Source organism: Rhamphochromis longiceps, linkage group LG6, assembly GCF_057381845.1.
Source record: "Rhamphochromis longiceps isolate RC_006_pf linkage group LG6, R_longiceps_female_GT1.1, whole genome shotgun sequence".
Classification (NCBI taxonomy): Eukaryota; Metazoa; Chordata; class Actinopteri; order Cichliformes; family Cichlidae; genus Rhamphochromis; species Rhamphochromis longiceps.
In genome coordinates this window covers 32,091,031-32,104,472 of record NC_140562.1, presented here as the reverse complement: position 1 = coordinate 32,104,472, position 13,442 = coordinate 32,091,031, and the positions used below count along the sequence as shown (strand labels likewise).

The following is a 13,442-nucleotide window of genomic DNA, read 5'->3' as shown; positions in this document are numbered from 1 at the left end:
AGACGCCGGGAAAAAGATGGTGATGGATTTTCGTTCTCCGGAGGCTGAACGTTTGATGAATGGATGATGAAACGTGTGGGTCTTTATGTGTTTGTGTTTTAGCTCAAATGAGGCAGGACTGCCGTCAGTTTAGAGATTTGTGTCTCTTCCTGGAATTAGAACTGGGGCGTGTAAACCACTACACTGTGGAGCCACTGATGTTACTCTAGTATGGAGCTTGAAATGAGCCAATTGCATCAACTTTGAACGGACTCAGTTTGTGTTGATTTACAGGTCAAAATATCTGTGCTAAAATCTCTTATTGTGAAAAGAATGTTTAATAATAAAATATCAACCTAAGCTTGAAAAAAAAAGTCATTTTTAGTGTAATTGATGGCATTATTTGGAGTTTGTTTCATTATTTGTCTAATACTGAACACTCCGCTCATTTTAATGTAATAACATCAGGAGGCTTGAATCCGCTGCTTTGCTCCTGCAGCTGCACAGCTCCTGATGCGACAGGTGAAACACATTTATTGTTAAACGCCGTCACAGAGCAGAGATGAAAGCGGGCAGTCGAGATTGTTCAGTCTCATCCAGTGATTAACCTCGACAGGCCTCTGTGCACCTCGGCCTGTACTGGGCCGTACTCCACCACCTCTCCGTCTACTGTAATTATTCCTTTGGGCGAGTACGGCTCCAGCCTGAGCGCCCGCACCTTAGTGTACACCAGATGTTGGCAGTTAGTAGTCAGATGTGCACCCTTCTCCATAGCTAGGAACAGCCTCAGCAGCGCGGTGGGCGATATCCCCGCTCTAACGTAAAAAAGATGAATGACGCCGTCGTCCGGGGTGGCCTCTGGTGCCGCCAGGAGATCCTCCGCCAGGTGGGATTGGTACATGGCCAGCATGAGGACAAAGTCTTCCTCCGGCACCACCACCCAGTCGTCGGGCAGCGGCTGATCCAGAGGTGGCAGCAGGGAATCGTGTGGGCCGGGGAGGGCTTTGGTGACGCTTCGGGAAGGCGTGCTCTCCACCCGCCTCACTTTGAGGGAGTTGTTGGAGTGGCAGGAGTTGTGGAAGGAGGAGTCTCTTACAGCAGGTAGTGTCACGGGGGGGACCCGATCCTTGCAGAGCATTGTGTTACTCCTCAAAGCCTCCTCGCTGTTGTGGTCCTTGGTGGCGGGCAGGTAAGCCAGCCTGCCCTTATAGACACGGAGAGAGGCCAGCCGCACCAGCGTGCCAATGGTGAAGCGGACGGCGCCAAAGTGACGGTACTTCTCGCTCTCTATATCGACGTCCGCTACAAAGCCCCAGGCCAGAGACAGGAAGGAGAAGAGACGGGGGCTGGAGCAGAGATGGACGGAGACCATATCCATGTGGGACACCAGACCTTTGCAGAGCAGGAAGCCACAGCTGACCAGGAGCTCCTCGCTGGTCACAGGAGAGGCTCTGCAGGAGGAGAGGGGACATTTAAACACTTCATGGCAGCTCCTGCTTTCAGACACGACCACAGTTAGGCTGAAACAACCACATGAATAAATTATAAGTGATTTGCAAGTAAATTATTTAGGATGTATTGTGGTGATTAATTAATGTCGTTGTTAACTGTACATCTTCAGCTGTTGGATAAATGTGATTTTTAAAAATAACAACTCACAACAATATATCAGTTAATCAAGAAAGCAGTGTGCATATTATTAAATAATCAGAATATTCAGCCTTAAAGTAAATATACGACAAGATTTTGAAACGTTGACATGTAAATATGCAAGTTAGACATTTAAAAACCCAAAGACCACTTATATTTATTTTATTGCTACAGCTTAATTTAGAAATCACCTCTACAGGCCACATTCTCCTTGTGTTTTTTGTTCTGTACAAGCACATTTATGCATTTCCTGCTGCACACTCAGTCACATGGGAGGGGAGCAGGTTTAAGGGTTCAGCATTTTGCCCAAGGACACGTCAACATGCAAACTGTGGAGGTGGAGATCTCCTCCACAGACTTACTGCGAAATGACCTGCTCTACCTCCTGATCCACAATCCAAGCTTTATTTATAAAAAGAGAAACATCCACCTCAGAACAGCTTCCATTCTGGTTCCATTTAATCATTATTTGCAATGAAATCTATTTAAATGTGAGCGACGGGCTTTTGTAATGTAAAGCAGAGGCGTCTGATCCAAACTGGAAACATATCTAGACCCTCAACTAAACTAAAGCTGATTTTCAGTGTTGATTTATGTTTCAGTTCATAAAATATCAACAACAAATCATTTGAGACTCTGCAGACAGAGTTTCCCCTCATCAGTCTGGCAGGAGGAGGCAGTTAAAAAATCTGGTTTCAAACACAAGATAAAGACACCAAAATATAACAGAAAGGCTCCTTCTGTATTTTTAGGAAGTGGGTCAAGGCATCCTTGTGTTTTTGTAAGTGAACTTTAAAAAGTGGCGTTATACAATACAGGGCTAACAGTGACCTTGTTGTGCTATCTGAAATCACTGAGGTGGGGGAGAGAAGAGGTGGAGCCCCTACAAAGCTCAGAGGGTGGGGGTGTAGGCGAAGGACAGTGTGGGCCTTCAGATAACAAAGACGACCCCATCTGGGAGAACGGATACAGAGGTGGAAGGTCACGTTAACACGCACCCACAGATTTGCCGGCTGTTACAGCCAACGGCCAATTACAGCGAGGAATGGACGTCTCAGCGGAGCTCAGATATCTCCATATTCAACATCCTGAATTTATTCATCAGTCTAGCTTTCCAAACAAACTCATCTACATTTTCACAGCTCTGTTACTGTATAATCACGCTCTGGTAAAAAGGTCAAGAAATAATCTGATTATAAGGCGATTTCCAGCTCATCCTGCTTTGCCTCTCAGTTTTATGTGTTAAAGGTATTAATTCAATTTATAGAGCACCGAACCACAACATGATTTATAGACGTGCTCTTGGATTGTTTGGGGTAATAAAGAGCAAAGAAATAAACCTTTGTGAGCAGCGTGCAACTGTGTGCAGATTTCAGCAACATTTACTTTCAGAGAGATAGTTCTGTCAATGTCAGAAGAAAGAGCAAGACGCGATCAGAGAGCAGCAGGATGCTGTTTGTGGCATAAAAATGTCAAACATTTAGCAACATGTTAGCAACAATGAGGTGAAATAAAGCAGGTTAACAAGAGAGATTCAAATACCCAAAATGAAAAACTGAATGCCTACCCAACGAACAAATATTGAATAGTCAAATATTTGGCCAATCATGGTACACGATCTTAAGTTTAGTGATTTACCTAACAAAAGAAAGCTCACCGGTTTGATCCCAGGAGGAGACACAAATCCCTTTGGGGTTGCGCCAGAAAGGCCATCTGATGTCAAAAAAACAAAAACAGAACATGTGGAGCTACCTGCCTACCTTGTGAATAGGGAACCAGCCAAAAGTAGCTCTTCATTGTACAATACCTTAAAGTATAGAGTAAGTGCACAGCAACAATGTGGAGGAGAAGCTCGGTGTTAACAGAAAAAAGCTTCAGATGGAGGCTCAAGAACGGCAGCCATCTTCCTTTGACTGATGTCCACCGATGAAAAGCAAAGTGTCTTAAAGGTGTTTAGCACATAAGTCATCGCTTGAGTTTAATCTGAGAACTACTGTTTCTGTGGTGTCGTGCGCAGCCGTATTCACTGTGTGTGAAGTGGACAGGAACATGAATGAGAACAGAGGGGGTCCCAGTATGCAGCCTTGAGGAACACCGAGGTTAAACTGCATTTATTGTCCACATTTCAATGCACTAATTTCTCTCCTATATTAAACATGCAGTGACATTAACTATAACACACACTCTTCTGCTCACTGATGATGCATCAAGGTCTATTTGTGGGTCTCACTCATGGATAAGAACATATAAAAATGACCTCCTGGATCACTTGACCTGTGTAAACATTTTCTAATTGCTTTAGGTTCTCAATCACTAGTTTAAAATCTCATTGATTACAACTAATAGATTAGATTAGAGTCCAAAAGAAGGATAAAAGTACAACTGCACTAAAAATGTGCTTTATCCTCTTAGACTTTGACTTACATATTTATTCACATTTTACAACACAAACATCCCACTGTATTCAACAACTAACTCATCAGGAAAGTGTGAAATTAAGTCATGGATAGAGGGAGCCAATGGGCCGTTTTCCATATCTATCCATCTTTTATTTACAGTCAGTAGGTCTGAATGTTAGTGTAGCTCACTGAAGTGGTTGGTCTCTTTCAAACTGGAATAATGGTGGTAGCTTTGAAGCATTGGGAGACTACAGCCTGTGACAGACACATATTGAAGCTGCTGGTGTTAGTTAAGCGGCGAAGCCTTGCTGCACCCATCCAGGACTCCTGTCAGGGCCTGCCGCTTCCGCGGAGTCTTCTGTCATGTGTCCACAGCATCAGTGGTGCGCCTGGCGCTGTGGGCTTTGCTCTCTGTCATTTCCTTGTTATTCCTGTCTGAGTGGGCAATAAATCTGTTGCTCTCCTGATGGGATGACGGATGTGGTGGGGGTGGTACCGTTGTGACAAGCGATATAGAACTGTATGGCTTGCCATTGATGGTTGGATGACGTTGTAGCTCCTGCTCAGAAGCAAATTAGACCCTCAGCCAGCAAACCTGCACACTGCCAGTGTTTTGCATAACACCAAATACATTCTAGCTGTCGCTCGTTTGATCCACGTAGCCTCGGTGAACCCGACATTCAGCTGGGAATAATACCAAATACAATCTGGCCAGGGCTACTGCAGGACAGAGAGGGAGAGATTTTCTGGATGCCCCGGGACTGTGAGAGGAGAGTAAACAATGCAGAATCTGGTCCCTTCCTCCCATTGTTGCTGCCGCTCTCACTGGAAGACTATTGTTTGAGATGAGAAGCTGATTGGCAGATGAAAGAATAAACCACCAGTGAGAGGTGTTTTCTTCAGTTTGACTATATTCACTTTAACTTTTATTCAGTCTGGAATCCCCCCCCATTATTATTTTTTTAAATCCAAGACAGCAGGACAAAAAACTGCTTGACTACAAAAAACACCCGCCGAAAAAAACAACACTTGAGTGAAAAATTATTTAATTAAATAAAACAGCGAGGCGCTCAGATAAAGCTCATGTGACCTACAAAAAAAGAAGCAGCTTGAAAAGGAAGCGCCTCAAAGCACTTAAACAAGCTTTTTTTCCCCATTTCCCACATGGTGACTTTAGAGTATAAAGAGCAGAATATCTAAACACACAAATAGAAGCCACAGTTCAAAAGCTGTTTACATAGAGGGACGCAAATTTGTATAGAAATGGACCAAGAAGCCACATCTTTATGAAACAAACCAACCACCTGTAAGAAAATTAACTGCGTGTCACATGTTTTGGTACCAAACGAAGGGATGATTTAGGCACGTACACTCTCCAGTGGTGTGAGCTGCCTATTAGTGGAAATAAATACCAGTAAGAAGAACTGAGAACACCTGACACGAGCCACTTAAACAGAGATGCAAGTCCTTAACCAAGAAACAATTGTAGGCAATGGCTGTTGGAGACCAACTGCAAGTAGCTACAGTGACCAACTGGTCAACTTAACCAGCAACACCCTGAGGGCAACATGTTGCAATCAATCAATCAGTCTGTGTTGATTTGTGCAACTTGTCTGTAAAACATCTCTTTGCAATTGGGGCCTCGACTGGTTTGCAACTGGTTGCACTCTTGTTATATTCCTACATAAAATCAAGGCTGTGTTTGTTAATCATGTTTCAAATCTTCAAATCCAGTTGCTTTGAAGATGGCAACTGACTGCGAGTCGCCCATACCTGGTTCTTTCTTTGACTTGACCATTTAAAAGATTGTTGTCAAGACTGTTTCGTTCACTGCACACAAATGCAATAATTTGGACGTGCCCCAGTGTCCATCCACTGTTTTCTCTAATGTGACTGCAGCATCATGTTAAGATGCAACAGAAACGGCCGCACAAAGTGATGATTTGGCATCGTGCCCTGCTAAGAGTGACAGTCCTGTTTTATGCTTCTGGTAATTACAAGGAAGTATGAGTGCATAAAGAGTCCTGACACATCAAGAAGATGATTTAGGAGTCACTGGCCCAGCATATGAAGGCAATGAGTAAATTATGTCATGTAACCAATAAATGGTTCAGTATTTACTGCAAACTGGAAAAAAATACAACAAAAAACAAGGTATGCTTCTTCTTCTCATCATCATCATCATCATCATTATTATTGCACAGATAATTAAAAAAAGGAAAACATAACATCTGCTGCCACTGACCTTTTAAATAACAGCTTTTAATGTTAATATTTTATTCCAGATGTTTCCGTGTTATGATGTTATATTTATTGCATTTAACTGTTTGGTTGATGGTTGAGTGACTTCTGCTGATTGTAGCCCTCAGGGATCATTACGATGTCCTTGACCCCTGATGTACTGCAGGTTTCAGACTCAAACCGATGACACTGTACTTCATAAACAACGCCACTGGTCTTTTTCTTTTTAGACAGTAGTTAGTAACAGTTTATGCTACATGAACATTTACAGATAAACGTGGTCTGATACATATGCTGATATCAGCTGAGGAGAGCTTTATTATTAGGTGATATGTGGTTAACTGATTTTTAAACTCCTCCCATCAACTGTGTTCTGAGTGTTTGAGTTTCCCACTAACTACAGACCAAACTGTGTCACTGCAGGGATAGTGTGTGATACGCGAGTAAGCTGCTTGTATGTATTTGTGTTATAATAAATGTCACTGCATTTATAGAGTAAACAAGTTCCTTTATCTTCTGTCCCTCTGACTTCTTCTTTCTGTCCTGTGTTCAGGCTGAATGATCTCCAAACAATAACCCATTTGAATGAGTCATGAATAATTAATTCAGATGAGAGGAGTGCATTTTACAACGAAAAGCACCAAAAGGAGTCAGGACCATGTGTGTCTGAGGTTCAGCTGTGCAAAAGATGCTGTATCTACAGCAACGCTGCACATAAATACTTCCTATTGATTTCTGTAACATGTCCACAACATTTTACAGAAAAAGCTGTTGTTATATGACTGATGAGAAACAGAAGGTTCAACAGGCCCCACTGAACCACACTTAAAGGGATCAGAGCCACGATTCAGAGTCCTTGTCTGCAGATCTTTGTTCTTACGTGAGAATAAAAATAGACAGACCTCCTCCTGCTACAATCACTTGCTAAGAAAGTAATTACTAATGACAGCTACTGTTTGGTTGAAACTACACACTGCATGTGATTTAAATCACTTAACCACAGGTATGTGCATGCTGCTCGTGTAATGGTGTGGCTCAGGCTGGTATGTTCACAGACTGGCTGGACTGGTTTCGGTGGAGCTCTACACCAGGGGTTCATCATGAGAAACGAATCATTTTTTACTACCGATTAATCTGCTCATTAATTATTAGCGTAATTTTAAAATTGCAAAACCAAAAGATCTTTATTTTTAAGATGATGTTTTACTTTATCTATCCAACAGTCCAAAACTGGAAAAAAAAAGGTTCAAGGTTTTGAGGTTTCTACAGAGTGCTGATGACTGATTTGTGCATGTGTGTGCGTGCCTCACCCAGAGTAATGATGTATGGATGCAGCCAAGGCGTTGCCTGATCCACCAGGAAGGATACCCAGCGGTGTCCGGATGGCCTCCTCCCAATCTGGCCTCTCTAGCAGACCATTTATCACCTGACGCACACAGAAAATACAGCCTCAGTAAGGTGGCCTGAAAAATTTACTGTGTCAGCTAGCCAGTGACAGATATACACTGTATGGACCAAAGTACGGGGCCACCTGCACATCAAACCAGCAGGAGCTGGTGACCGTGGAAAGCCATGCAATTAAGATTTTGCGCTGATGTTAATGCAAGAGGAGGTTTGGAACTGTAAGGCTGAGGTTCTGTGGTCCCCACACACTTCCACTTTGCAATAATAGCACTTAGAGCTGATCATAGAATATTTAGGAGGGAAGAAATTTCATAAACTGACTTGCTGCAGCAGCGGTATCCTGTTACAGTCACACGCTTGACTTCAGTGAGCTCTTTAGAATGATTCTTTTCACAAGGTGTTTGATGAAAGCAGCTACATTCAGATATCAAGAGAAAGTGTGGCCCAATTTTGTCCATAGTTTACTTGCATTTACAATGTATTTTTTGCTGAAAGTACAGTAATGCAGGTTGTAAATATTGATATCATATCAACAGTTTATGATACTCTTAGAAACACCTGCAGTGCATGCAGCAGTGCAGCAGAGTCGAATGGCATCTGCACAGCAAGTTTCCAACCACCAATCCATCCATACACTTTTTTAACTGCTTGTCCAATTCAGGGTCGTGGGGGCCTAGAGCCTATCCCAGTTGTCATAGGAGAAAAGGAAGGGTACACCTGAGACATGATGCCAGTTTATCACAGGGTTAACATAAATTAATCACCAATCAACCGAATACGCACGTCTTTGGACCGTGGGAAGAAACCAAAGACCTGAACAAAATCCATGCAGGCAGGGGAGAAAACACAGAAAAGCTCCTGCTGGCTGAAATGTTCAAACTAGGAAACCTCTGTGTGGGCTGACAACGCTAACCAACGCTACACTGTGTTGCTGAAATTTCTAGCATTGTACATATGTATATATTCTATGTAGCAAGTATTGTATGAAATACTGTGGTGGGGAGAAACAATAACCCATGATTTTTCCCATTTCAACTCTAACACGTCATTGTCATCAGCTCCAAAAGTCCGGTATTGGTCAGGCTCCAACAGTCAGCATCCAGCCTGGTAGCACAATCTTTTGTAGTACTGTGGAGTGCTAATATTCATGTGCTCACAGAGAGAATAGAAAACTAGTGTGTTTACGCCATTGTACTCACTCATTTTACCTTTTAGGAATGCAATTTTAACCATTTTAGACCGAAATAACCCAGGCAGAGCCTATGTACATTTAACCTAACACTGTCTGTGTGATGGATGACTGTGAGGTGAATTTGGTGGGTTGAGTAGCTGACTGCTGTTTCTACTGGCCTGCTCTTTTTTGATTGGCAGGCTACATTTTTAGTTATTTGTCTAATAAATGTCAGAAATTGCCCATGTCTTTAAAAAATGACCATACAATCAAAACATTTATGCCCAAAAATGCTGATTTCACATAATTTGCTTTTATGTAAATATAAAACGATGTAAAACATTATTTTTAATAGAATCTGGCCAAATGAAACATACTTGACTGTCATACATACAGTTTATAAAAAGTATATTTGAATAAATAAACAGCTGAGTTCATATATTCCAGCTGGATTGGTTTTGAGATTACGGTGGTGTTTTTGGTTATGAACATAGTGCACGTGTGTGTCTTTACCTCATACAGAAGTCCGTCTCCTGACATGATGACTAAAGCGTCCCACTGCGACAGGTCGGCCTCTTTCACCATCTCCCGAGCGTGATTCTGCCGCTCTGCAAGACAAACAGAGAAAATATGTAAAGTATGTTGACTCATGCAGGTTTGTCTTTCCTGGAAGAGAAATCTGAAAAGGGGGACACCTTCTCAAAATGTCAGCTTCATTCCTCCTCAGAGGAAGGTCATGGTTGGCCCTCAGAGGTGTAGCTACTTGTGTTACAGCTGAATAGCATAGCTGTGCGAGGACGGCCAAAAGACAGCAACATGACACAAACACGAACATCTGAGGCAGTCTGAGTAGATCCCTGCTCCTCCTGTAGTTTTAGTCTTCCTTCCCTTCAGTTTCCAAATTAAAGTATCACCGTGGGAGGGAAAGTTGATGTATGCTCTTAAATGAAGCGCCTGTCACACCGCCAATTAGATTGAGAGAGCTAAATTACTCAGGAGCACTCTGTCAAATTACTCCGAGAATGAATAATCTGATGCGCGTCTGTCGCTAATGGGCCAGCTGCTTGGAAGGTTTTGTGTTTGTAAGGCTGTCACACGTGTAGGGCTGTGCGACATGACCAAAATCTCATATCCCGATATAAGAATTCTATCGTCCCGATAACGATATAAATCACAAAAATGTAACATTTTCTGTAAATTCTGTGAATCTCGGGCAGCTCGACTTGCGGGAAGTGTTTCCAGCTGCGCGTCATGTAGCTGGAGTCGAGTGTTTTAACAGATGCATGAAACTTTACTTTTTTAGACATAAGTTGTAACGGCCACCGTTTTCTTTGTGAGTATTTATTAAATGGTAAATGGCCTGTATTTATATAGCGCTTTACTAGTCCCTAAGGACCCCAAAGCGCTTTACATATCCAGTCATCCACCCATTCACACACACATTCACACACTGGTGATGGCAAGCTACATTGTAGCCACAGCCACCCTGGGGCGCACTGACAGAGGCGAGGCTGCCGGACACTGGCGCCATCGGGCCCTCTGACCACCACCAGTAGGCAAAGGGTGAAGTGTCTTGCCCAAGGACACAACGACCGAGACTGTCCAAGCCGGGGCTCGAACCGGCAACCTTCCGATTACAAGGCGAAGTCCCAACTCTTGAGCCACGATCGCCCACATTACATATTACACAGCGTGCTGCGGGGAAAAGCCTGTCCTAACGTTTGAGTCTAAGGTCTATTTTTTAGCACCTGGCGGCTCTTTTTTTACTTCTCATCCGTAAGTAATCTGCTCTTTCATGTGATTCAGTTTATTTTGAAAAGTCTCAACAGGATCTTGAGCTTTATTGTGAAAGGTTTATGTGGAACATAAACAAGCGGACACGCGATGGTTTTACCATCGTTGTTGCTAACCACAACACATAAAAACAGGCGCTTGTCCGTCCTTAGTGTGGTTATATAAAATATAAGAGAAAGAGAGAACTTTAAGAAATTAACGATGGAAAAATATTGCCGTAAAGAGTTTATATTGCGACACCACGAAACAAACGATAACGTAAAATAAAACATAGACGTTTTTATATCGTCATCCGATATATATCGTTATATCGAACAGCCCTACACACGCGTGTCACATCTGAACATTTTATTGCACAAGCCTCGTGAGTTTTCTTAATCAGGTTTTTGAATATTCCATTCGCGTTTGTCTGCTCTTGTAGGAATCTTCTGTATCGCTCTTTCACTGTCAGAGTCTCCTTCTCAACAGTTTCAAGGTTAAAGGGCAGAAGAAGTGCTCTGAGGCGTAAAACACACACTCACACACACAGCAGCACCACTGGTTTGTGTTTCTGTGTTTCATATTTCTTATTTTTTCTTTACAAAGCAGCAATCATTCTCTCATTTGATTAGATAAGAAAAAAAATTAAGGTAACGATGAAGCATTTCAGTAAAGTTGGACTTTAGGTTGTTGAAATAATGGAATCACTGGATTTCTCACTGTATCCCCACTAAAAGTATCAAGTATTTAGACATTTAGTATTACATATTCAACATGGTGCTTATATTTCATACTTACAAAAGCTATTAAGAAGCTATTAAGAACAACTCTTTTTTTTTAATACCACCACGCACTGCTTTGTTGAAGATGGGTTTGTTTGTTTTTTTAAATAGGAACACAGAAACCAGACACTGCTCTCATTCAGCAGCCTGTTAGTTATGCTAATACACTAATACGCCTCCAGTGCCGTTGCGAGCCAGTTTGGTCCTGGTGTCTTTTCGGACCAGACCACATTTTCACAGCTCTGAGAACCGATCATTACATACCATAAATAGCAGAACGTGAAATATGAAGAAATATGAAGTAATTCAATACTGGGTTACTTCTGTAAAAATGCCTAAAGTTCTGATTTTAATGCAAAGATACATGCAGATTCCATGCATTAATTAACCCAGCACACAGACACACATGCACTTCTCTCTAGTGACGGATCTATTTTTTTCTTCCTTTCTTTCTACTTCCTCTTCCCTGAAACCCACAGAATGAAGGGATCAATTCCTCCTCATCAGTCCAGTCACATCACATTTAGTTATTTGCGCAGAGTCTGAACACTGAAAAGGTTTAAAAGGCCTCCAATCAGCAACAAAGCTGCAGAGCAGCAACACTGCGGTGTGGCTGAAGGATAGCTCCTCACATCGGTCAAACCATTAGGGGATGGTGGAACTGCTTGTTATGGTTTTTATAGTAGTTGCTGCAGTGGAGAGGAGACAAAATCAAGTGCTGTTGAACTTTTGTGTTTCTAGCTTTGAACAGGTACTTAACAGCAATGTACCGACTGCAATTTCATGTTGAGCAACATTTGACTGACTCTGGAACTGATTGGCACAGATTGGCAGAGCTGTGAAAACGAGGGCAGCAGATGGCTACAACAGAAGATTACAGGCCACTGTGAGAGGATCACGATGAAGACAGATTCCAGCCCATAATCAAATACATGCTGTTTCACAGAAAACATTGTAGTAAAAGTCAACATCCTGTGTGATTTTCTTTTCTGCACTGCATGCTGTCACCAAACCACAAACTTTTCAATTGTTTGTTAAAACCCGATGGTCAGTGATATGATATATGCAGTTTTTAGGTCCCTTTGAATATTGAAATTAGAGTTGAGAGACTCCACATTCATTTACAAATGGGCCTGCAGGCATTACTATAATGGCTGAGAAGTGGTAAGACTTACTTTTATAAAGACTTTATCATCAATCTCAGCCTACTGGCTTACAGTAAAATCCTGCCACCAGCTGACTGACCGGCCCATCTGTGGCACTGAAGCATCAGCTCCTGCAAGGGCTTGAACAGCTGCAAGAGCACAGTGTCACTTGAAAATAAACAAATCCTGTTTGGGTGCACTTCCTTAAATGCCATTCTTCTTGAGATGACAGCCTCACAAATGACATTACAGTTCTCCACATATCAAATTCCTCTGTTGTGATGGTTTAAGTGCATGTTGTTTTAAGTGCATGTAAGGTAACAGAAAGCCTCGTCCTCCTGTCGACCTTAATCTTCCAGCTAAAGGCAGCTTAATAAACCTCCACCTTGCTTTTTACGTTTCCTGCCCGCAGCAATCTTTAAGCAGCTGCACTCCTCCAGCAACATGACAGCAGGTGATGACAGTTAAACAGCACAACATACCGAGTGTGTGTGTGTGTGTGTGTGTGTGTGTGTGTGTGTGTGTGTGTGTGTGTGTGTGTGTGTGTGTGTGTGTGTGTATAGAGCAGGAAACACTAAACACTGCGACAGCTTTCTCAGCTGCCGGGAGCGGCCTGACGGTGAAGCCACCCAAAGTTTGTACACACACAATTGTAAAAATTATATCCCCCCCCCTCTCTCTCACACACACACACGCACACTCTGTTTAATTCTTGGCTTTCACTCCACTGACCCAGCACTTCTGAGGTTGTAGTAACAGTAACAGAAAAACATCTCATCGCAGATCCATGGAGACACAGATGGGCTGACAGACATTTCCCGCCCTCAGTTCGGCCTCAAGCAAGATCAGCCAACAGGAGTTTAAACACCACCGCCCTCTTCTCCGTGTGTCCGAGGAA

At 42.6% G+C, this 13,442-nt stretch overlaps 1 protein-coding gene across 1 annotated transcript in view; it reads right to left on the bottom strand.

The window, feature by feature from the left end:
• Positions 1–90: 90 nt before the first annotated feature.
• LOC146668351 (sphingosine kinase 1-like) overlaps positions 91–13,442 on the bottom strand; it is a 38,315-nt gene continuing 24,963 nt past the window's right edge. The window contains exons 3-5 of the mRNA XM_085410248.1: positions 9,358–9,452; positions 7,580–7,695; positions 91–1,430 (exon numbers count right to left, since the gene is read on the bottom strand). Of these exons, the coding sequence (XP_085266374.1) occupies positions 572–1,430; positions 7,580–7,695; positions 9,358–9,452 (1,070 nt within the window). The 3' untranslated portion in view covers positions 91–571. The remainder of the gene's footprint in view (positions 1,431–7,579; positions 7,696–9,357; positions 9,453–13,442) is intronic.